This window comes from Hemiscyllium ocellatum, chromosome 31 (genome assembly GCF_020745735.1).
Source record: "Hemiscyllium ocellatum isolate sHemOce1 chromosome 31, sHemOce1.pat.X.cur, whole genome shotgun sequence".
Taxonomy (NCBI): domain Eukaryota; kingdom Metazoa; phylum Chordata; class Chondrichthyes; order Orectolobiformes; family Hemiscylliidae; genus Hemiscyllium; species Hemiscyllium ocellatum.
The window spans coordinates 52,629,690-52,655,353 of NC_083431.1; the positions used below are offsets into that span (position 1 = coordinate 52,629,690).

A 25,664-nucleotide genomic window follows, 5' to 3' on the forward strand; every position below is an offset into this window, starting at 1 on the left:
TGAAATGACCAAGGAGGAGTCAGAGATTAAGGCCAGTACGGCTAAGAGGAACAATAGAGATTACTGAACACAGCAGGACTGGCGGTCTGAGGTGGATTTGTTTTAGTGCATGGAGTACGATAGCTAAAGCTGATGAACTTAAAAGCTTGGATTAATACGTACAACTATTATGTCATAGCTAATACAGAGACTTGATTGAGACAGGGATAAGACCTCCAACTTAACATTCTCGGATTTAAATGTCTCAGGCAAGATAGAGGGGGATATGAAAGAGGAGTTGCGTTACTGATTAGGGAGAATATGCAGTTGTACTGAGGGAGGGCAGCTTGGGGTGCTCATCAAGTGAGGTCATATGGATGGAGTTCAGTATTAGGGATGTACAATTACATGGTTGGTGTTGTACTACAGACCTCCCCCACAGACAGTGGGAGAAAGAGGTGCAGATATGTGGGCAGAATATGGAAAAATGTCAAAGCAACTGGGACTCAATTAGTGCAAGGGGCTTGGATGGGGAGGAATATGTTAGGCATGTGAAGGATGGTTTTGTTGTTGGTAAAATACTACTAAGCTCAGATTATAGTGGGTCAAACACAGAGTTTATTGACAAAAGCTTTTGGGAGAAGTCAAGTCCTCAAAGGAATGTCTGGACTTCTCATCGAAAACGGTTTGGGCTTGTTTATTTATACAATTTTCTTAATCTACACATTTTATGTACATTTCACAAGAAACCACCTTTGTTCCAGATTGCTGTTATCAGCAGATGTTGCAGCTTGATAGGCTTTATCCTCCTTGATTTGATTTGCTGTACTTCCATTCACAGGGTCGTTACAAGTCTGATGCTCGTTTTGTGACTCACTGACATTATTACAGATAACCATGGAGTCTTCCTGAGGTATTACCATGTGTTAATTACATTGTTACAAGATCTCTCCACCTTCAGTTTCGTGAAACAATATGCAAATAGCCCAGCTAAGGAATTGGGTATACTAGACCTGGTGTTGGGGAAAGAACCTGACTAGGTGATCAAAGTTTCAGTGGGGAAGCATTTTGGGAACAGTGACCATAATTCAATAAGTTTTTAGTTACTGATAGATAAGGATAAAAGTATTCCTCAGGTCAAAATATTAAATTGGGGTAAAGCTAACTAGGACAATATTAGGCAGGAATTGGAGAACGTATAGTCTGTTCTCATATAACGTGACAGTCGCATTCCCATGCAATCCCACGTTATAAAAAAGTCACAATAGTAGCACCATTTAAATCAATGGGACTGAATCACGTCATAACCAATATAAGTAAGGAAAGTTCGCGTTCTACAACTAATGGTCTAACTTCTTCAACTGCATTACAGCCAATTTGTGTTGAAAAACATGCATTATAGCAGAACTGACTGGAGATGGAGTGCGGCTGTTTTAGAGTAGATCTACATCTAATGTGTGAATCTTTTAAAGGCCAGTTGATTACAGCTCAGGACCACCGTGTTCCTGTGACAATGAAGAAGGATGGCAAAATTATTGAATAACAAGACAAATTGACAGCTTAGTCAAAAAGAAAAAGGAGGCATACAGAACCCTTGAAAAATACAAAGATAGCAGGAAAGAACACAAATAAGGAATTAGGAAGGCTAAAGGATACCATGAAATGCCTATGGCAAACAGGATTAAGGAAAATCCCAAGATCTTTTGGAGGTCTTTAATGAACAAGTGGGTGAATAAGGAAAGGGTGCTTAAGGACAAAGGAGGGAATGTATGTGTGGAGCTGGAGAATGTCAGTGAGGTCCTTAATGAATGTTTTGCATTGGTATTCACAAAGGAGAGTGACATGGTGAATGGTGAGTCTTTGGAGGGATATGATGGTGTTCTAGATCATGTGATTATAAAACATGTGTTAGGTGTTTTGAAAAGCATTAAAGGTAGATAAGTTCCCAGGATCTGATGGGATGTGACCCAGGATGCTGAGGGAGGCAGGTGAGGAAATTGCTGGGGTCCTATATGAAATCTTTGTATCGTCTTTAATCACAGGAGAGGTCCCAGAGAACTGGAGAATAGCCAATGTCATTCCTTTGTATAAGGCATACTCCAGAAAATTACAGCTTTACATCATTGGGAGGGAAATTACTGGAGAAGATTTTTAAGGATAGGAATAACTCACATTTGGAAACAAATATGGACTTACTAGCGACAGGCAGCTTGGCTTGTGTCAGCAAGATCACAGCTCACAAACTTGATTGAGTGTTTTGAGGAAGTGACAATAATTGATGAGGGCAAGGCGGTACATGTTTGCTATATAGAGAAAGTGAGAATATGGACTTTAGCAAGGACTTTGACAAGGTCTGTCATGGCACGTTGATACAAAAGGTAAAGTTACATAGGATCTGGGGTGAGCTGGTAGGATGAATACAAAATTGGCATAGAAGACAGTGCTGGTGGAAGGGATTGTTTTTTGTCTGGAAATCTGTAACCAGTGTTGTTGCACAGGGTTCAGTGCTGGGACCTCTGTTTGATAACTTATATAAATGATTTGGAGGAGAATGTAGATGGCCTGATTAGTAAGTTTGAAGATGGCAAAGATTGAGAGAACTGTGGATAATGAAGAGGATTGCCAGATACAGATAGGCTGGAGACTTGGGTGAAAAAATGGCAGATGGTGTTTAATCTGGATGAATGCAAGGTTAGATTAGATTAGATTACTTACAGTGTGGGAACAGGCCCTTCGGCCCAACAAGTACACACCGACCCGCTGAAGCGCAACCCATCCATACATTTACCCCTTACCTAACACTACGAGCAATTTAGCATGGCCAATTCACCTGACCCGCACATCTTTGTGGGGGTCTCTGGCACTGTGAGGCAGCAGTGCTAACCACTGTGCCACCGTGCCGCCCACAAATACATTTTGAAAGGTCTAATGTAGGAAGGAAGTATACAGTAAATGGCAGAGCCCTTAACAGCATCAACATACAGAGGGATCTAGGTTTACTGGTCCACAGTTCCCTGAAAATGGCAACACAAGTGTACAAGGTGGTCAACAAGGCACACAGCCTACTTGGTCAAGTCACAGAGTGTAAAAATTGGCAAGTCATGTTGCAGCTGTACAGAACTTTAGCAAGACCACACACGACCAGAAGGATGTACAAGAGTTTGCAGGCCATGCTCGTCATATAACAGTTTGATTTGGCCACTTTTGGAATATTGCACAAAGTTCTGATTGCCACATAACCAGAAAGATGTGGATGGTTTGGAGACAATAGAGGAGGTTCACCAGGATGTTGCCTGGTATGGGCACTAGCTAAGAAGACAGTTGGAGTAGATTAGGATTATTTTCATTAGAAAGACAGATTGAGGGGGGAAACCTGATTGAGGTCAACAAAATCATGAGGGGCATAGACAGGGTGGATAGCAAGAAGCTTTTCCCCAGAGTCAGTAAACTTGTTTACTGGGGGTCACAAGTTCAAGGTGAGAGGGGAAAAGTTTAGAGAAGATATGCATGGAAAGTTCTTTATGCAGAGGGTGGGTGGGTGCTTGGAACATGTTGCCCGTGGTGGTGGTAGGGGTGGGAATAATAGCATCATTTAAGATGTATTTAGACAGATACATGAATGGGCAGGGAACAGAAGGATACAGATCCTAAGAAAATAGGCGACAGATTTAGATAGAGGATCTGGATCAGCACAGGCTTGGAGGCTGAAAGGCTTGTTCCTGTGCTGTAATTTTCTTTGTTCTTGGACGTGCAGACTTCGGTGAGGGTACAGAAATGATTTCCCAGGATGTTGCCTGGTTCGGAGGGTACTAGCCAAACTTAGTTTGTTTTTACTTGAATATCAAAAGATGGCGGCCGATGATATATACAAAATAATGAGATGCATGGATAGAAGAGACAGTTTTTTTTCGCAGAGTACGAATATCAATTATTAGGGAACATAGGTTTAGGGTTAAAAAAAAAGAGAACGTTTTAAGAAGATCATAGAATCTCAAGAGAATGGAAACAGGCCATTTAGCCCGGAGACGTGAAAGACCGTTTTTTTGTTTCATATAGAGGGTGGGAAGTACCTGGAATGCATTGTCAGAGGAGTTGGTGGAGGCAGTTAGTCATAGAATCATACAGCATGGAAACAGACCATTTGGTCCAACCCCCAATCCATGCCGACCATAATCCCAATCTAAACTAGTCCCACGTGCCTGCTCTTGGCCCACATCACTCCAATTCATGTACTTATCTAAATGTCATTTAAATGTTGTAGCTATGTCTGCATCTACCACCTCCTCAGGAAGTTCATTCCACATACAAACCACCCTGTGTAAAAAAAGTTGGTTCTCATGTCTTTTTAAAATCTCTCTCCTTTCAGCCTCTTGCCAGGGAAATGAACAGGCAGGGAATAGAGGGATATGGACCACAGAGGCAAAAGTTTTTAAATTTAGGAAGGGATGTGTCAGTGCTGTCTTGGTGAGCAGAAGAATCTGTTTCTATGCTGTATTGTGTTTTATTCTTGCTTCTACTTTCTCATTTGTTCACTGGATCAGGGCAGTAAGTGGTGAGATCAGCATTGATCATCTGGTATAAATGGAACACAGTACTGATGATGTCAAAACCTAGAGAGCATAGTCGCTGGAACAGTAGAAGAGGGAGGTCAAAACTCACTCTCTCCTCACTAAACATCCTCACCACAACATCAACAGATCATTTACCTAAATTTTCGCTTTGCCCCACTTTCTTGATAGGGAAATGTCTATCAGCTACATCATTCTTTATTGGACAATTCCCATGGAACCACAATGCTGTCCTGTTCCTCCCAAAGTCATCTTGCATTGGAAAACAGCTCAAAATCCAGACAGCATAAAGATTGGCTGCTCCTGTACATGTTCCAGGCAATCATTATACCAAATACCTCCATCACCCCAAAGATGTGAACCCTCCTCCCATCCAGACATTCTAAAAATGCCTAGCACAAGGACAATGTGCATTTATATAGCACCATTTCTGCCCTCAGGATATGGCAACTCATTTTAGAGTCAATGAAGTAATCAACAACATGTCATTGTTGTAATGTTGCAAAAATCAGCTGGCTTGTTTTTCCACACCAATCTGCCATAAATAAAAATATCAATAACAAGAATTTCTTTATAATGTGGGCTGAAGGATATATATTTCCCACTCTTCTTTCAAATAGAGTAATAGATTTTTTTTACCCCTAACTGAAAAAGCAAATTAAATCTGATGTAACAATTCATACAGAAGACTAATACAATCTAATCATACAGGGTTATGTACTCATCTCTGGAGTAAGACTTGACCCGCAGGCTACCCACTAAACCATACAAATATCAACGGAGGAAGCTGCTGCCTGGCACAGGGGTCGAGTGACACTGACTCCTTCAATTGTAGCTTCAAAAGAGTTAGGTCAGAATTGGAAATTCAGCTAACTATAACTTTGTTGTATTGAAATACAAGGAACCTTTATGACAGTATTGCAAGAAGCAATAAACATTTAGGATAGATGAGAGTTTGACTGGGAGCTGAATGCTAGAGAGTTGAGATTTAAAATCCCAATCTCTGATTATTGGGCCATGCTGACTCAGTGATAGTTTGGCTTCATGACACACTGGAAGATTGAGAGGAATTGCAGAGTAACTTTGCAGAGAATACAAAACTGTGTATGGGCTTCAGATTAGTGACAACACTCCCTTTAAAGTCAGGAGCTAAAAGAGATCAGTACCCAACCTACATGATCTTTTTCTGATCTACAATATGTCTGAAAGTCTATGAATTAGGGATTCATAGAATTCACATTCCAAGAAAGATTTTAAACAGTCAATCTTATACTTTGTTCTGTTAACAAAAAAGATTTAGCATTTACAAATAGTCATAAAATACATTCATTAAAACTTTATACATATAGAATGTTTACTTTGCATGTTATGTACAAGAGAATCAAAACTTAGCAACTCTGTTTCTATTTGAAAATTAAATGTTCCAGAAAAATTATTTCACACCTTTAAAAGTAGGTCGTTTGCTGGTCCTGTGCTGAGAAAGGAGTTCAAAGCAAAAATGCTGCCAATACCAGGATTCAAAAAGAATAATAATTCTGGTCTGACAGACAGCTGTAACTCTCTAAATACTGTCAGACCTGTTGAGAATCTCTGCCATTTGCTGTTTGTATTTGGAACCAGAAGTATCCAAATCACAAACCCCCACAGTCACATGCTACTGTGTTGATAGAGTTCTTGTTTCAGGGAGGTCCAGGTTACCGACCACCCATTACAAAGCTTGGATCTTCACAGTCGTCCACCTTGTCGTTGGGGCTGTTCTCTTCTTCCTCACTGCTGGAATTTTCAGAGCCTAGAGGACAGATTAAAGAAAGTGATATTCACAAAAGGATACTTCAGTGTTCAACCATCATCTCAGAATGTTTGTCATAATTGTGCAATGAAGTCTGCCTGAACAATTGTATAAACTAAGTGATACTCTTTTTCTTCTTCACAGGTAAAGAAATTATCAGCTCCTAACAAAAATCTGGGATGCTAAGAGAGATGAAGTGATGGCAGATTTGACGAGGTAAAGGGAGACAATAAAGTAATACCGCAAGCTATCACTTTGGTTTAGGATTACAATTACTAACAGTCATAGAGATGTACAGCATGGAAACAGACCCTTCGGTCCAACCCGTCCATGCCAACCAGATATCCCAACCCAATCTAGTCCCACCTGCCAGCGCCCAGCCCATATCCCTCCAACCCCTTCCTATTCATATACCCATCCAAATGCCTCTTAAATGTTGCAATTGTACCAGCCTCCACCACATCCCCATGCAGCTCACTCCATGCGCATACCACCCGCTGCGTGAAAAAGTTGCCCCTTAGGTCTCTTTTATGTCTTTTCCCTCTCACCCTAAACCTATGCCCTCTAGTTCTGGACTCCCTGACCTCAGGGAAAAGACTTTGTCCATTTATCCTATCCATGCCTCTAATAATTTTGTAAACCTCTATAAGGTATATCATTCCCCTCAAGAACAAGTATACCGTTTTGGATACTTGTGGGGGGGGGATGACTTACCAGGGGCAAGCAACGAGGTTCAGGCCTCTGGCACGGAGCCTGGCCCCGTTGCTCAGAAGGGTAGGGTGGAGAAAGGTAGAGCAATAGTTCTTGGGGACTCGATAGTGAGGGGTACAGACAGACGGTTTTGTGTGGGCGACAGGGACTCACGTTTGGTATGTTGCCTCCCAGGTGCAAGGGTACGTGATGTCGCTGATCGTGTTTTCCGGGTCCTTAAGGGGGAGGGGGAGCAGCCCCAGATCGTGGTCCACGTTGGCACCAACGATATAGGTAGGAAGAAGGGTGAGGATGTCAGACAGGCTTTCAGGGAGCTAGGTTGGAAGCTCAGAGTTAGAACAAACAGAGTTGTAGTCTCTGGTTTGTTACCCGTGCCACGTGATAGAGAGTCGAGGAATAGGGAGAGAGAGCAGTTAAATGCGTGGCTACAGGGATGGTGCAGGAGGGAGGGATTCCGGTTTCTGGACAACTGGGGTCCTTTCTGGGGAAGGTGGGACCTCTATAAAAAGGATGGGCTACACCTGAACCTGAGGGGCACCAGTATCCTTGGGGGGAGGTTTGCTAGTGCTCTTTGGGAGGGTTTAAACTAACTCCGTGGGGGCATGGGAACCAGGACTGTAGCTTTAGGGTACAGGACCTTGAGTGTAGGGAGGTTAGGAATAATGCAGTGATCTCTAAGGAGGGTGCCTGTAACCAGAAGGGTGGATTGAAGTGTGTATACTTCAATGCCAGAAGTATAAGGAATAAGGTAGGTGAACTTGCAGCGTGGGTTGGTACCTGGGACTTCGATGTTGTGGCCATTACAGAAACGTGGGTAGAACAGGGACAAGAATGGCTGTTGCACGTTCCAGGGTTCAAATGTTTTAGTAGGATCAGACATGGGGGTAAAAAAGGGGGAGGCGTGGCATTACTTGTCAAAGATAGTATCACAGCAGTGGAATGGACGATGGAAGAGGACTTGCCATCTGAGGTAGTTTGGGCTGAGGTTAGAAATAGGAAAGGTGAGGTCACCCTGTTAGGTGTTTTCTACAGGCCTCCTAATAGTCCTAGAGAAGTAGAGGATAATATTGCGAGGATGATTCAGGAAAAGAGTGAAGGTAGCAGGGTGGTTGTTATGGGGGACTTTAACTTCCCAGATATTGACTGGGAGAGCTATAGCTAGAGTTCATTAGATGGGTCGGTGTTTGTACAATGTGTGCAGGAGGGTTTCCTGACACAATATGTCGACAGGCCAACAAGAGGGGAGGCTATATTGGATTTGGTTCTAGGTAATGAACCAGGCCAGGTGTTAGACTTGGAGGTAGGTGAGCACTTCGGGGACAGTGACCACAACTCGGTGACTTTTACTTTAGTGATGGAGAGGGATAATCGTGCGCCGCAGGGCAAGAGCTATAGCTGGGGGCAGGGAAATTATGATGCAGTGAGGCATGACTTAGGATGTGTGGATTGGAAAAACAGGCTTCAAGAGAAGAACACTAATGAGATGTGGGGATTGTTCAAGGAGCAGCTACTGCGTGTCCTCGATAGGTATGTACCAGTCAGGCATAGTGTAAAGGGCCTTGTGAGGCAGCCGTGGTTTAGTAAGGAATTGGAGTCCCTTGTGAAAGGGAAGAAGGCAGCATATGTAAAGATGAGGCGTGAAGGTTCAGTAGGGGCGATTGAGAGTTATAAGGTAGCCAGGAAGGAGCTAAAGAGGGAGCTAAGAGAAGCGAGAAGGGGACATGAAAAGTCTTTAGCTGGTAGGATTAGGGAAAACCCAAAGGCTTTCTATAGGTATGTCAAGAATAAAAGGATGACTAGGGTAGGTATCGGTCCAGTCAAGGATAGTAGTGGGAAGTTGTCTGTGGAGGCGGAGGAGATTGGAGAGACATTAAATCAGTACTTTTCATCAGTATTCACTCAGGAACAGGACACTGTTGCTGATGTGAATATGGAATCACAAATAATTAGAATGGATGCCCTGGAAATATGCAGGGAAGAGGTTTTGGGAATATTGGAAAGGATGAATATAGATAAGTCTCCTGGGCCTGATGGCATTTACCCCAGGATCCTATGGGAAGCTAGGGAGGAGATAGCAGAGCCATTGGCCTGGATTTTTATGTCGTCATTGTCAACGGGAGTAGTACCAGAGGACTGGAGGATAGCGAATGTGGTCCCATTGTTCAAGAAAGGGAGTAGGGATAGCCCTAGTAACTATAGGCCAGTGAGTCTGACTTCAGTGGTGGGCAAAGTCTTAGAGAGAATGGTAAGGGATAAGATTTATGAACATCTGGGTAGGAATAACGTGATCAGGGATAGCCAGCATGGTTTTGTGAAGGGCAGGTCGTGCCTCACAAACCTTATTGAGTTCTTTGAGAAGGTGACTAAGGAAGTGGACGAGGGTAAAGCAGGAGATGTTGTGTATATGGATTTTAGTAAGGCGTTCGATAAGGTTCCCCATGGTAGGCTAATGCTAAAACTACGGAGGTATGGCATTGAGGATACATTAGAGGTTTGGATTAGGAATTGGCTGGCTGGAAGGAGACAGAGGGTAGTAGTTGATGGATTATGTTCATCTTGGAGCGCAGTTACTAGCGGTGTACCACAAGGATCTGTTTTGGGACCATTGCTTTTTGTTATCTTTATAAATGATCTAGAGGAAGGACTTGAAAGCTGGGTAAGCAAGTTTGCGGATGACACAAAAGTCGGTGGAGTTGTGGATAGTGAGGAAGGAAGTGGTAGGTTACAGCGGGATATAGATAAGTTGCAGAGCTGGGCGGAAATGTGGCAAATGGAATTCAATGTAGCTAAGTGCGAAGTCGTTCACTTTGGTAGGAATAACAAGATGATGGATTACTGGGCTAATGGTAGGCTACTTGGTAGTGTGGATGAGCAGAGGGATCTTGGAGTCCACGTACACAGATCTCTGAAAGTTGCCACCCAGGTAAATAGTGCTGTGAGGAAGGCATATGGTGTACTGGGCTTTATTGGCAGAGGAATTGAGTTCCGGAGTCCTGAGGTCATGTTGCAGTTGTATAAGACTCTGGTGAGGCCTCATCTGGAGTATTGTGTGCAGTTTTGGTCGCCATACTATAGGAAGGATGTGGAAGCTTTAGAACGAGTGCAGAGGAGGTTTACCAGGATGTTGCCTGGAATGGTAGGAAAATCTTATGAGGAAAGGCTGAGGCACTTGGGGCTGTTCTCATTGGAGAAGAGAAGGTTTAGGGGAGATCTGATAGAAGTGTATAAGATGATTAGGGGTTTAGATAGGGTAGATACTAAGAACCTTTTACCGCTAATGGAGTCAGGTGTTACTAGGGGACATAGCTTTAAATTAAGGGGTGGTAGGTATAGGACAGATGTTAGGGGTAGATTCTTCACACAGCGGGTTGTGAGTTCATGGAATGCCCTGCCCGTATCAGTGGTGAACTCTCCTTCTTTATGGTCATTTAAGCGGGCATTGGATAGGCATTTGGAAGTTATTGGGCTAGTATAGGTTAGGTAGGATTCGGTCGGCGCAACATCGAGGGCCGAAGGGCCTGTACTGCGCTGTATCCTTCTATGTTCTAAGGTAACCCCTCAGCCTCCGATGCTCCAGGAAAAACAGCCCCAGCCTGTTCAGCCTCTCAATGCATCAGCAGATAAGGCCAGAGATTGTAAGTTTTTTTAATTAAAAAGTTTAAAGCCTGTACCTGAATGCATAGAGGGATGGCTCACTAAGACAGATCGAAACAAATAGAGACATGGATGCAATGTGACCAAGGCAGGGTTCTGAATGCTGAAGGGAATGTGGAATGACAGAACTGTTGGGAAAAAGTGGTGAGACTGCTCTGTTTGTTCAAGACAGCCTTAATTCAGAACTGAGGTAAGGCCTTCACTTCAAAGACTAGATTAGATTAGATTACTGAGGATTAAATTAGATTACTTACAGTGTGGAAACAGTCCCTTCGGCCCAACAAGTCCACATCAACCCGCCAAAATGCAACCAACCCAGACCCATTCCTCACATTTACCCCTTCAGCTAACACTATGGACAATTTAGCATGGCCAATTCATCTAACCTGCACCCAGAGGAAACCCACGCAGACACAGGGAGAATGTGCAAACTCCACATAGTCAGTTGTCTTTGGCAGGAATTGAACCCGGGTCTCTGGCGCTGTGAGGCAGTAGTGCTAACCACTGTGCCACCATCCCACCGACAGTGACATAGAATGAGTTTGAATAGAGATAAGAAATAAAAGGTGAGAGATCCCTAGTGGAAGCAGATTGTTGGTCGCCCAATGGTCGGATAGAGAATACAGAGAAAAATAAATGGAAGATGAAAGAAATGCGCTGCAATTACCGTGAGTGACTTTAACCCACATGTGAATTGATAGAATCTGATTGGCAATGATAGTCTGGAAAATGAATTCATTCTATTCAGAACATTCTTGAGTCAAACAGGGAGCAGGCTATTCTAGTCTTTGTAAAGTGCCACAGTACAGCATTGATCAATGATGATAAGAAAGCCTCTAGATGACAGCGGTCACAACATAATAGAATTTCATGTTCGGTCTGAAGGGGAGAAACATGATGCCACAGCTAAAATTTTAAACCTAACTAAAAGTAAAAGAGGGTATGAAGGCAGAGCTCGTACAGTGAACTGGGAAGTTTGATTAAAAGGTAGGACAGTGAATTTGTAATTGCAGACTTTTAATAGCTCTCAGCAAAGATTCACCCCAGTGAGAAAGAAAAGTTGTTTGACGAGGATGAATCAACTGTGACTATATAGGGACGTTAAGGGGAGTGTTGCATGAAACTGCAGAGACTAATGGAAGCTTACCGGATTCAGCACTCTTTGAGAACTAGCCAACAATGATTATCAGGATAATAAAGGGAGTGAAAGCAAAGTATGACTGAAAACCAACTATAATATGAAAACAGGTAGTAAGAGTTTCTCCAAATATTTTAATCAAAAAAAAAGAGTAAATGAAACTAATGTTGGTGTTTTAGTGTGTGTCTGGGCAATTGATAATGGAAACCAAAGGCTTTTTTTTCAGGTAGATAGAGATTTACAATATGAATCAGTGACTGGATTGAAGGAACTGAACAAATAATTACTAAGGTTTCCGACAAACCAAAATAGGTAAGCAAGTAGATTAGTAGTCCAAGAAAGTGTATTAACAAAAGAAATAGAGTGGTTAAATGAGGGGACAAAAATTTGGCAGAGGAATAAATGAAAATGTAAACTTGTCCACTTTGGTAAGAGTAGGAAAGCGTAAAACAATTTAAATGGAGATAAACTGCAGAAATGGGATCCTCCTTCAACATTAACAGAGTCACATATCAGTATAATAACTAACACTGCAAAACTTTTATTAAATATCTATATAATGTACTAAACCACATCGAAAATTCAGCTTTAAGTTAATTGCATTACCTTTTAGAGCCTGGCTCAGCATGTCTCTCTACATAGGACTCACAGTAGAATTGTGGAGTTTAAAAGAAAGAGAATGCAACGTTTCCTAACAGATCACCTGATGAAAAGGCCATAACCTGAACCATTAACTGTTTCTCTCCCCACACTTGCTGCCAAGCATTTCCAGTTTCATTTTTTAAAAATGGTTCTAGGCGCTGCATTTCAGGCACAGAAGAAGCAACAAGAGTTTTGATGGAACCTTCAGCAACTACTTTTCCTGAAAGAATTCCAGGCATTGATTTTGATGCAGCCCAGAATAAATTAGAAATGGAGCGCAGCTTACCTGTGGTTTTTGTAGAGTCCTGCTTGGCTTTCTTTGCCAACAGCTTCTTCTCCTTCAACTTCTGACTGTATTGAGAAAAATAAGTTAGTAATTTGCTCCTTACATCTAAATTTAAAATTTTGAATTAATTCTTCTCAATCCAGATAAAAAGCTTTCCTTTCAGCCAGTACGTCATTAATTAAATTGGTTAATGATGGGTGTAAATATTCCCATGATCTACAACTTTTTTCCCTCTGCCAAGTGCAATTGAATTCCTGCTTGGTGAACAAGGCAGCATCTTCAGACTCTCATTAAAGTTGGTTGCAGTGCCTAGTGAGTGTAGAGGATGAATGTTGGTTCAAGATAACTGTGGCACCAATAGCCCCAACCTGGGTCAAAAAATTCCATACAAGGAGGGTCTTGACCCCACAGTAATTTTACTGAGTACCTTAATTACAAATCCATCAGTGGACCCCATCACCAACAACTGATAAAAACTCCTAAAACACAGAGCAGAATCAAACAGAACAGGTATGACAGGATAAGCAAAAGTAAGGACTGCAGATGCTGGAGATTAGAGTCGAGAACGTGATGTTGGAAAAGCACAGCAGGTCAGGCAGCATCCGAGGAGCAAGAAAATCGATGTTTCGGGCAAAAGCCCTTCATCAGGAATCCTTCATCGGGTATGACAGGCTGGCAGTTCTGACCTCTCACTGCCATGGTTCCATTGAATTGGAAATGAGATAAACTGTAATGTAATTTTTGATAGGGTCTCCTGGATCCAGGAGAAGATTGGCGGTTTTTACCGTTTCTTCCTGCGTTTCTCGGTCTTCTCTTCAGCCACTTTCCGATTGTTGTCTAGTTTCTTCTGAAATTCTTCTTCCAGACGTTGCTGTAAAGTAACAAATCATTAAAATGAATGATGCAGGCACCAACACAACCATGTAATAACACTCAGTTCACAGTTCATTTCATAGAAAAAGATTATATTCATTGTAAGAGCAGATAGCCTGAAGCCTCTTCAGATGGTTTAGTCACATCAATTATTTCTCAAGATGGGTGCAGTATCAGAATTACAATTCTTGCTGATATATCATCCAACATATTCCTACCCTCCCTCCCTCCCTCTGGGCTTTAACTCCTGCCTCAGTCAGCATCCCACTCAATTGGAATGGCCCCTATCTCCTAGGCAGTTTTCTTACTCTGCTCTCCCAAACAGGTCAGTATTGCGAACGTCATTGCGAGAAACCTTCTCAATATATAAAATGTGTTTTTTCGAAGTTCATTGTCAAAAGAGCGTTAACCCAAGCTACAGGATATGTTCACATTTCGAAGGAGAAACAACTCAGCTAAAAACAGGAGGAGTTGGTCATTTGGCTTTTTGAGATGTTCTGGTATTGAGCAAGATCATAGTGAATTCAACCTTGGTTTCAACTCCACTTTCTTATCAATTGCCAATAATCCATGACTTCATTATGTTCAAAATCTCTCAGCCTTTAATTCAAAGGTTCAGCCCACAGCTCTTTGGGATGCAGAGGTACCAGAATTAGAGTTGCAGGGCTTGAGGAGATGGCAGAGACAGGGAGTGGAAGGGCTGCATCTTTTTTAGTTTTCTTTGTTTTTGATTGTGGACTATAATGGAAAAGGACTTATTAAAACACAAAGACTGGAGCAGACATTGGTGACTTTTAAAACTAAGTCACTAGCACCCATTGCAGATTGTGTTTCCACTGCTGCTTTGCAGGGGATAAGATGGTGTGGCATGGCACCAGAGCGTGTGCAGAGTGAGAATTGGCTGGCTATTGGTAGGCTGTGGGCTTGTGTAATTATGACTAGCTGAGCATGCTAAAAGGTCATTAGCCTGACAGTAACTCACTTACTAGTTCCTGAGCAGTTGAACAGTGAGTGTGAATAGTAATGACAGAAGGTTTATCAGACTAGGCAGGGTCTGTCTCTGTATCTCTACAGCAACTAACTCAAATCTGGAGACAGTTATTCTCTCCCTCCATTGTCTCTCAACAGCTATGAAAGTGAACTTTTTTTTATTCATACAAAGAATGCTGACTGCAGTAAATATGCCAGCAGTCATTGATCATCTCTAACTGCCCTGAGGGTAATTAGGAATGAATAGCAAATGCTGGCCAATTACAAGTCAGCCATATTGCTGAGAGTCTGGACTCATGTTGACCATACTGGGTAAAGATTGCAATTTCCTCCCTTAAAAGGACGTTAGTAAAACAAATGGTTTTCCTGACAATCTGCAGTGGTTTTATTATCATTATACACTTAATTGCAGATTTTGTTTTATTGAATTCAAATGTTGCCATGGCAGGAATCAAACCTAGGATTAATAGCCTAGTGAGAATTCCATTAGGTCATCAAAGCGTAAATCACCTGTGTCTTTAGCAAAGAACTAAGAATCTGGAAAGAACGGACTCCCGAGAACAGAAAGTCTTGGAAGGGAAGTAGAACAAATTATTGAAGCCTGCAGACTGGTGCTACTTAAGTGTGTGTTTATCTTTCTTTCCTCCATCTACTACGCACACATTTTATTCTTTGTCGGTGTCTGTCTATTGGGATTTTAAAAGGAGATGGGAATTTTAGTTTGTACAGGCATTTGTTGATAATTCATAGATTACATATGATTAGATTAGATTAGATTACCTACAGTGTGGAAACAGGCCCTTTGGTCCAACAAGTCTACACCGCCCCTCTGAAGAGCAACCCACCCAGACCCATTCCCCTACATCTACCCCTGACTAATGCACCTAACTCTAAGAGCAATTTAGCATGGCCAGTTCACCTAACCTGCACATCTTTTGGACTGTGGGAGGAAACCAGAGCACCTGGAGGAAACCCACACAGACACGGGGAGAATGTGCAAACTCCATGGCCCGAGCTGGGAATCGAACCCAGGTCCCTGGTGCTGTGAGGCAGCAGTGCCGTCCACAATAAAGTATATGATGGGCATTTATTTATTTACAACAAACAGGAGCTCTTGTTAAACAGAGGAGCCTGGTCAGTGTTTTCTGTTAACCAGATTCCTTCAGACAGATAAGACAGAGACTTGATGTACGTTGATTAAATCACGAATGTTGTGGTGACACTAAAATACGATGGGGCACATTTTCCCAAGTGGGTCATAACAGAGAGGGTGAACATAAATAGGGATTTGAAAGAAGGATGAGAATTTTTATTGTTTCATTGCAAGACAGGACAGGTCACTTAACTGAGAGTGGAGAGGCTCTGCAGTTGGGTGATTAACTTACAACATCTGCACAGGAACCAGTTGCAACTTCAGGTTGAGAGAATGTGCATGATTGACCATGACAGCATTGGAATAGTTGAGTCTGGATAAGGTCCTATATAATCGAGATTAGCGTATAAAATTAAATTAAAATTAAATCAAAACATGGGTTTGGGAGGAGCGTACCAATTTGGACAATGTGAATACATTTGAAGACATTCACTTTGGTAGCAAAAACAGGAGGGTGGATTATTGTCTGAATGGCAACAGATTGGGAAAGGGGGAGGTGCACTAAGACCTGGGTGCTCTCGTACACCAGTCACTGAAACTGAACTTGCAGGTGCAGCGGGCGATAAAGAAAGCAAATGGTATGTTGGTTTTCATAGTGACTTGATTTGAATGCAGGAGCAAGGATGTTTTGCTGTAATTGTAGAGGGCCTTAGTGAGACCATATTGTGAGCAGTGGTTGCCTCCTTATCTGAGGAAGGATGTTCTGGTGATGGAGGGAATGCAATGACAATTTACCATGTGATTCCAGGACTAGTGTGTGAAGAGAGACTGGACCATTAGAAAAATGAAGGGTGATCTCAGAGAATAGAATTCGAATAGGATTCGACAGGATAATTGTACGATTGTATGAAAGATGTTCCCAATGGCCAGGGATACTCCAGAACCAGCATAGGGTTATGGGAAAGATCATTTGGGACTAAGATGATTGGAAATTTCTTCACCCAGACAGTAGTAAGCCTGTGGAATTTTCTTGTTACAGAAAGTGACTAAGGCCAAAACATTGTGAAAGAGTTAGATATCATTCTTACAGCTAATGGGATCAAAGGGTATGGGGCAAGAGTGGGTATGAAGTAAAATGATCAGCCATGATCATACTGACCAGCAGTACTGGCTTAGAGGGCCTAATGTCCACTCCTGCTCCTATCTTATGTTTCTATGTAACAAAGAAATAGGCAAACATTTCAGCAGATGAGCTGAGACAAAGGCGGAGATGGGTGATTTGGAAATAGGGGATCTTCATGGTAGTCAATATCACTGATATTCAAACAGGGCTCAGAGTTTGTAAACAGTTGAGTTAAATTCTAGACAATTGGCAAGGAAATCAATGAAGTTGGCAACAGGAATTGAAAATAATGGCATCAGAGAGGTTTAATATCAATTACCCATTAACTGAATGCTGGGAAATGATCACCGTTAAAAGATTTTTTAACAAAACTGATCTCTAATCTAAAACTCTGGTCTCCAAACTACCATCCTAACAGTACTGCCAGTGCCTAGGATATGAAACTCACATTCACCACAGACTCTCTGAAACCACCTGGGCAATGCACATTACAGACAGTTGAGAGTAGTGTAAAATTAACTTGCAAGCAGACTGCAGCACATACATTCAATAAACCCACTGCATTTGACACAGCAATAGATTTGAATGGTTGAAATCTCAAACACCAGTTAGGATGTACACTGATCCTGGAGTTCAGACCAACATTGCTTTCATTTTATGTGCAGTATTGAAGGAATCACACACCTGTGCTGCCTGCTTTTCCATGAACTCCTCCCTCATATATTCCCTTCGCCGCAGGTGCCTGTAAACATGGAACTCTCCACTGCCTGCACCAGCACTCGATCCTATTATCAGAGCAGAATGACGACACAATGTGGAGAAAAGGGTGTACAGTAAAACAGAATGTTAGCATTTAAAATCAACATCCTATTAATGTTTGATGTAAAAGACTATCAATCACATAGCAACTGTACGCTGGCATCCGTACCTGCACACAGAAAGAAGAGAGAGTATAATGTGACTGGGCGACACTCGGTGTCCGACGGGTAGCTCTGCAGAATGTGGAACGGTGACCACAATCACTGTTGAGAATATCTCGAACAGTTTCAAAACATCAGTTAAGCTGTAACTCTCCCTACTTGAAGATTATACTATATGACCAACCATTATTAATGTCGAGTTATAGAAGGGATGTTTCAATTTTGCTAAAGTACACAAAGGAGGAGATATGGTAGCAGAAATCTCTTCATATGTCTGGTTTTTCAAATATTTGTCCACAAAACAGGTTGGTTATTGGTTTAGGTTTACATTCCATTCTTAAATAAACTGCAGGGGTTCTACGTTGAGGACAGAAGTCCAGATGTACATTCAAAGACAATAAGGAAAAGGAGGGAAGCACCACAAGATCTTCAGTTGATCCAATCACCAGTTCACATTGCTCTTGGAACTGAAGCAACCAAAAAAGGGAAAAATGAAAGCATTGTTTCGTCGCAGTAAATCAAAATAAGACAACAATGGCTTCTCGCAGGTGATAGAGGAGAACAGTACCTCACCTGCAATGAATGCCAATTACATGCCTGAAGCTTTCTAACTTTGGATCATACTTTACTGAACGAATACCTTCTGCATTTCTTTTAAGTTATTGTTCATCATTTAAAACTATTACATTTGCCTGCTACCCAGAATTGACTCAACCATCTCGAAGCAAACACCTGGCAGATGAAGTATAATATGGGAAATGGGAAGTGGTTCATTTTGGAAGGGATAATAAAGTATTACTTAAATGGACAACGTTTACAGAATTCTGAGCTGCAGCAGAATCTAGGTGCTGTGGTACTCAAATCACAAAATGTTAGTATAAAAGGTGCAGCAAATACCTCGGCAACTAATGGATGCTGCCTTTAATACAAGAGGGATTGAACACAAAGAATTATGTCATGATTCAGTTATACAGGGCATTGGTGAGACCACCATCTTGAAAACTATGTACAATTTTGGACTTAACTAAGGAAAAATGCACCAAAGGCAGTTCAGAGGAAGTTTACTAGATTGGTATCTGGAATGAGTTAGTTATTTTAAGGATAAGTTGAACAAACGAGGCTTAATCCATTGGAGTTTAGAGCAAGGGGTGACTTGGTTGAAGTGTAGCCCAATTACTACTCCATCTTACATTGTTCCGGATCCAATTATTTTCTGAAAGTTATCTCTGGATTATTTTACAACCTCTCACTTCCACCATAATTTGCAAACAGAAAATACAGCAGGTTTATTGGATAGGCCGTCCTCCTTCACCAGTGCCAACATTACTAATCATTTTAAAGTTGCAAATAAAAACTTTTCAAAATGCATGGAACAGACACCCAGAGTGTAAAAGGCGGAATGTGTCCAAGAAACTTTCCAAAATCAATGTGCAGAAAGCCCTACTTGGCAGGATGTAACATTGGACCTCCTCTTTGAAAACGAGGTCAGGCAAGTGACTGGAGAGCACTTTGGGTCCAGTGACCATAACTCTCTGTTTTAACATAGTTATGGCAAAGAATATGACAGGTCCACAGGTTAAGGTACTAAACTGGAGTGGGGCCATTAGGCAGGATCGAGCAGAGGTCAACTGGGTCAGTCTGTTTGATGGAAAAAGAATGACTGGCAAATAGATGTCTTTTAAAATTTGATGTCAAGAGTCCAGGGATAAAACGTCCCTGTTAGGATAGAGGTAAAAGCTGGTAATAGTTAGGAAAAAGGTGGCAGCGTGCATTGGGTTTAAGCTATTGGGCGCAAGTGAATCTCGAGATGACTATAGTAAGTGTAGAAGCACACTTAAGAGGGAAATCAGAAGAGCAAAAAGAAGGTATTAGATGGATCTGGCAGACAAGATTAAAGATAATCCCAAGAGGTTCTATAGCTATACTAACAGTAAAGGAGAGCCTTGGGAAAGATTAGCATGGCCATCTATGTGCAGAGCCGCAGGAGATGGAGGAGATTTTCAATGAATATTTCTCCTCTGTTCACTGAGGAGAGAATCATGGATTCTAAGGAAATAAGGGAAACAAGTGGACAAGTTTTGGATTGTACACAAATTACCAGAGAGGAGATGGATTCAAAATTGACTCGAGGGTGATGGTTGAAGGTTGTTTCTTGGACTAGAGGCCTGTGATTGTGGTGTGCCAGGGGTTGGTGTTGGGATTGTTGTTATTCGTTATTCGTTATTTACAAAAATGATCTGGATGCGAAGGTACAAGGCATGATTAGAAAGTTTGCAAATAACAAATTTAGGAGGCATTGTTGATAGCAAGAAAGCTTGTCAAAAATTGCAGAGAAATCTTGATCAGATAGGGGAGTGGGCTGAGGATTGGCAAACGCAATTCAATACAGTGAGAGGTGTAAAGTCAAATCAAGGTAGGACTGATACAGTAAATGGTAAGGTCCAGAGGAGTTACGTGGAACAGAGGGACCTAGGAATACCAGTATATAGTTTGTTGAAAGCGGTGTTACAGGTACAGGGTGGTGATTAAGGCATTTAGCATGCTGGCTTCCATCTGTCGAGGCACTGGGCATAAGAGTTGAGGCATTATGTCACAGTTGTATAAGCCATTGGTGAGGCTGCACTTGGAGTATTGTGTGCAGTTTTGGTCACCCTATTATAGGAAAGACACAGTTAAACTGGAAAGAGTGCAAAGATGATTTATAACGATGTTGCCAGGACTAGGGAGAGTTCTAGAGAGAGGTTGGCCAGGATAGGACTTTATTCTTTGGAACGTAGGAAAGTGACCTTATTCAAGTATATAAAATCATTAGGGTCATAGATAGGATGAATGCATATAATATTTTTCCCAGGATGGGGAATTGAAAACTAAAGGGCAGAGTTTTAAGGCGAGAGGGGAAAGATTTAGGAAGGACCCGAGGGGCAACTTCTTCTTGCAGAGATTGATGTGTAAATGGAATGGGCTGCCAGAGAAAGTGGGTGAGGCAGGTACAATAGCAACATTTAAAAAAAACATTTGTGCATGGATGGCAAGGGTTTAGAGGGATATGGACCAAATGAGGGCAGTTAAGAGTTAGCTGAGTGAGCAGCATAGTCAGCATGGACCAGTTTGGGCTGAAAGGCCTGTTTCCATGTTGTATTACTCTATGAATCGAGCACATTACAGAAGAGGGAAGAGAACAGAACCTCATCTGCAAAATATCTCAATTACATGCCTTCTTGTCATACTGAAAGTCACTGATTCACTGAGTCCTTCAAGAACATAAAGGAATAAATCGCTGTAACCAATTAAGATAATACACTAACCAGAAAAACCCAGGGAGCTGGGAAAGACAGCATAACAAGACATTTTCTTTTCAAAAACCTTGAAGATATTTAACGCATTTAGCTGGGTAAGCTGCACAGTCCTAGAATGTTGCTCTCTGATCTCAGTTAGTACTATAGTTGAACTGTGGAGAGAAGTTTTTAACCTTGTGGGGGGATATCAAATATGGGCTCACTGTTTAAAATCTATTGCATCCGCTGCATCCGATGCGGCCTCCTCTGTATTGGGGAGACGGGCCGCCTACTTGCGGAACGCTTCAGGGAACACCTCTGGGACGTCCGGACCAACCAACCCAACCACCCCGTGACTCAACACTTCAACTCCCCCTCCCACTGCACCAAGGACATGCAGGTCCTTGGACTCCTCCATCGCCAGAACATAACAACACGACGGTTGGAGGAAGAGCACCTCATCTTTCGCCTGGGAACCCTCCAACCACAAAGCATGAACTCAGATTTCTCCAGTTTCCTCATTTCCCCTCCCCCCACCTTGTCTCAGTCGATTCCCTTGAACTCAGCACTGCCTTCCTAACCTGCTATTTTCTTCCTGACCTCTACGCCCCACCCCATTCCGGCCTATCACCCTCACCTTGACCTCCTTCCACCTATCACACCTCCATCGCCCCTCCCCCAAGTCCCTCCTCCCTACCTTTTATCTTAGCCTGCCTGGCACCCTCTCCTCATTCCTGATGAAGGGCTTATACCCGAAACGTCGAATTTCCTGTTCCTTGGTTGCTGCCTGACCTGCTGTGCTTTAACCAGCAACACATTTTCAGCTCTGATCTCCAGCATCTGCAGACCTCACTTTTTACTAACTGTTTAAAACTCAGGGGTCTCCATTTGAAAGAGAGATTAGGCTTTTTTTCCCCTGAAGTTCGTGTCTCTTTGAAACTTGCCTCCTGAAAAGATAGTGGAAGCAGAAGCTTTGAATTTTTTTAAAATAGCAGATGTAGATAATTTTGCTCAGGAGTTGAAAGGTTATCGGGGTAGATGGGAGTGCGGTTGAGGTTACATCAGATCAGCCATGACTTTATTGAATGGCAGAGCAGCTTGAGGGGCTGAATGGCTTCCTCTGCTCCTATTCATGTATCTGACTTCACTGGGGTCCCAACAGCTTTGGTTGGTGGTGGTAGTAGTGGTTTTGGGAGGCAGGGTGGTGAGGGGTGGGGTGAGGAGTTGAAGAGGAGGAGGGAAGCCAACTGGGCTGCAGCATTCAATTGTGAGTTGGTTAATACTTATCCAAGGTCAGGGTGTTACCGAGATATCAGACAGGTTTGAGTACAGCTACGGTGCTCTCAAAGTCCGAATGCCCTTTTAACAAACATCACTGCATATAACTTTACATATTCCTCAATATCTAATACTTAGTAATTGTTCTGTGCAGAGAGATTAAAAATATGGCACAGATTGCTGAGACAACCTGAAGGAAGATCCCTTGGAAAGGTACTGCATTAATGGAAATAATTGCTTCAGAGCAGAAGGAACTGGAGCATTAAGTGGTAGCAGAAATATTGATAAAGACCAACATTTACCCATGACATCGCGAACAAATTCGGGTGGTGGCCGTGGAGCCCAGTCTTTGGGTTTTTCCAAGATTGGTACTTGCTTCTCCTACAAGAAATTGATGTAAAATTTTCATTAATATCAAATCTTTCAAACTGATTCCGACATACTCTCAATTTATCACAGGGTCCAGAAAAGCACTGAAAATTATACTGTTAGCAGAATTCTCCCTCCTTCTCACTTAACACAGCACAACGAATGGGGTATTATGCAGGAAAACATGAAGTTGTTCATTTTGAAAGGGAGAACAAAAACAGTATTATTTAAATAGAGAGAAACTACAGAAAACTGCAACACAAAGAGACTTGGGGAGTTTAACAGTAATGAAGTCGTACTGCGACCACAGAAGGTGCTGGTGAGACTACAATCTGGAGGACTGTGAGCACTTTTGGTTCCCTTAAAGATATCATTTCATTGCAAACAGCTCAGAGGAGGTTCACTAGAATGATCCTTGGTGTGGAGGGATTATCTCATGAGCAAAGGCTGAACAGTTTGGGAGTCTACTCACTGGAGTTTAGAAGAATGAGAGGTGATTTCATTGAAACATATAAAGATTCTTAAGAGGCTTGAAAGAGTAAATGTTAACAGGATGTTTTCCCTCATGGGAGAGTCTAGGGCCAGAGGGTATAGTCTCAGAATTAAGGGGCACCAATTTAAGACAGATGAGGGGGAATTTCTTCTCTCAGACAGTTGAGTGTCTTTGAATCTTCTAACCACAGAGCTGTGGAGACAGAGTCCTTGTGTATATTTAAGGCTAAGATAGATAGATTCTTGATTAGAAAGAGAATCTAGGGTTACAGGAACAATGTAGGAAAGTGGATGTGAGGAATGTTGGATCAGCTGTGGTCCTATTGAATGGTGGAGTAGACTTGAGCAGCCAAACAGGCAAAAGTGAGTTCTGCAGATGCTGGAGATCAGAGTCCAGATTAGAGTGGGGCTGGAAAAGCACAGCAGGTCAGGCAGCGTCAGAGGCAGCCAAACAGCCTACTCCTGTTTCTATTTCTTATGGTAATGCTGTATTGTCGTGCCAGTTTGCCCCCCTACTACTCTTCTCCACCAAGGCCAAGACCTTCTCAAGAGTTCCACTAGGACTTCTAACAATTCATTAACGACTATTATAAAAATAAGGAACTATGGATGCTGGAAATCTGAAACAAACAAATTGCTGGAGAAACCCTACTGAGCATCTGTGAACAGAAAACATGTATCAATGTATCAAGTCCAGTGATCAGTATTCAGAAGTGCTGAGTTACCATAATATTGAATTCCACGTTAAGTTTGAAGTTCACATATTGTAGTCCCAAATAAGATATTTCAATTTAAAACTGAAAATGTGTTGCTGGTTAAAGCGCAGCAGGTCTGGCAGCATCCAAGGAACAGGAAATTTGACGTTTTGGGCAAAAGCCCTTCATCAGGAGGACTTTTGCCTGAAACGTCAAATTTCCTGTTCCTTGGATGCTGCCAGACCTGCTGCGCTTTAACCAGCAACACATTTTCAGCTCTGATCTCCAGCATCTGCAGACCTCACTTTTTACTCAAAGATTTCAATTTAAAAGTAAATTATATGGTTTGATAGCATCATAGCTTTTAGTCTATTTAGCCTAAATGAACAATGATAATTTTTTCAAGAAATCACTCATATGAAATGTGGAGGATAGTCAAGAGACTAATAAATGCAAAGACATGAAATAACTATTATTAACAGTAAACATATTGGAGAAATTTAAGTGAACAAAACCCAAACCCACAGGAGCTATCCTTGGGTTCAAGAGAGCTGCAGAGACAGTGGATGCACTGGTTATGATTCTCCAAGATTCCAGAAAAGAACTAAAAGACTAGAATTAGCAAATGTAACACTGTCATTTAAGAAATGAGGGAGAAAACAAGAGTGGTAAAAGGAGGTGTAAAGGGGTATTTTCAGTTTGGCAAGCTGTACTTAGTGGAGTGCCACAAGGATCAATATAGAGCCCTCAGGAATTTATAACCATGTTACTAACAGTGTAAGAAACAGATGCATCAAATCTGCTGCTGATACAAATCCAGATGGAAATGTAAGCAGTGAAATTTGTAAAGGTTGATACACAGAGGTACTGGTGTCTAATTGGTCAAGGAAAACAAATAGCTGTGCAGTTTGTTCAGGGAGATGGTCTATTGACTACCAACCCCCCCCATCTCCATTCCCCCCATCCCCCCCCCATCTCCATCCCCCCCCACCCCCCCCCCCATCTCCATTCCCCCCATCCCCCCCCCATCTCCATTCCCCCCCCCCCCCCATCTCCATTCCCCCCACCCCCCCCCATCTCCATTCCCCCCACCCCCCCCCATCTCCATTCCCCCCATCCCCCCCCCATCTCCATTCCTCCATTCCCCCCCCCATCTCCATTCCCCCCCCCATCTCCATTCCCCCATTCCCCCCCCCCCATCTCCATTCCCCCCCCCATCTCCATTCCCCCCCCATCTCCATTCCCCCCCCCATCTCCATTCCCCCATTCCCCCCCCCATCTCCATTCCCCCATTCCCCCCCCCCATCTCCATTCCCCCCCCCCATCTCCATTCCCCCATTCCCCCCCCCCATCTCTATTCCCCCCATCCCCCCCCCATCTCCATTCCCCCATTCCCCCCCCCATCTCCATTCCCCCATTCCCCCCCCATCTCCCCCCATCTCCATTCCCCCCATCTCCATTCCTCCATTCCCCCCCCCCCCCCCGCTCCTCGGAGAGGGTGACCCTCTCCCCAGGGCCGCGCGCGCGTACACACACTATTATATATTATACATATTACTATATACATTCTCCCGGGACGACACTCCCTCGGGCCCCGGGTGTGGGTGTGGTTTCACTAACCGGGTTCTTCATTAACCGCTCCAGCTTTAAACGCTGTTCCTCGGCCGCATTCCGCGGGATGACGAGCGGCTGAAGCAGCTTCTTGTTCGGCCGTTTGCCTCCGTCCGCCATCCCCGAGCTGACCGGGGCCGCGCACGCGCAGACCCACGCGCCGCCGCCGCTCTGTGTT

General features: G+C 42.8%; 1 protein-coding gene across 1 annotated transcript; it reads right to left on the reverse strand.

Moving 5' to 3' along the window:
- Positions 1 to 5,876: 5,876 nt before the first annotated feature.
- On the reverse strand, positions 5,877 to 25,664 carry prkrip1 (PRKR interacting protein 1). The gene is made up of 6 exons (XM_060847878.1): positions 25,496 to 25,664; positions 22,622 to 22,700; positions 17,531 to 17,631; positions 13,553 to 13,638; positions 12,768 to 12,832; positions 5,877 to 6,336 (listed from the first exon to the last, which is right to left on the reverse strand). Exons 1-6 carry the CDS (start codon positions 25,604 to 25,606, stop codon positions 6,242 to 6,244), a joined length of 537 nt encoding a protein of 178 aa, XP_060703861.1. The 5' UTR covers positions 25,607 to 25,664; the 3' UTR covers positions 5,877 to 6,241.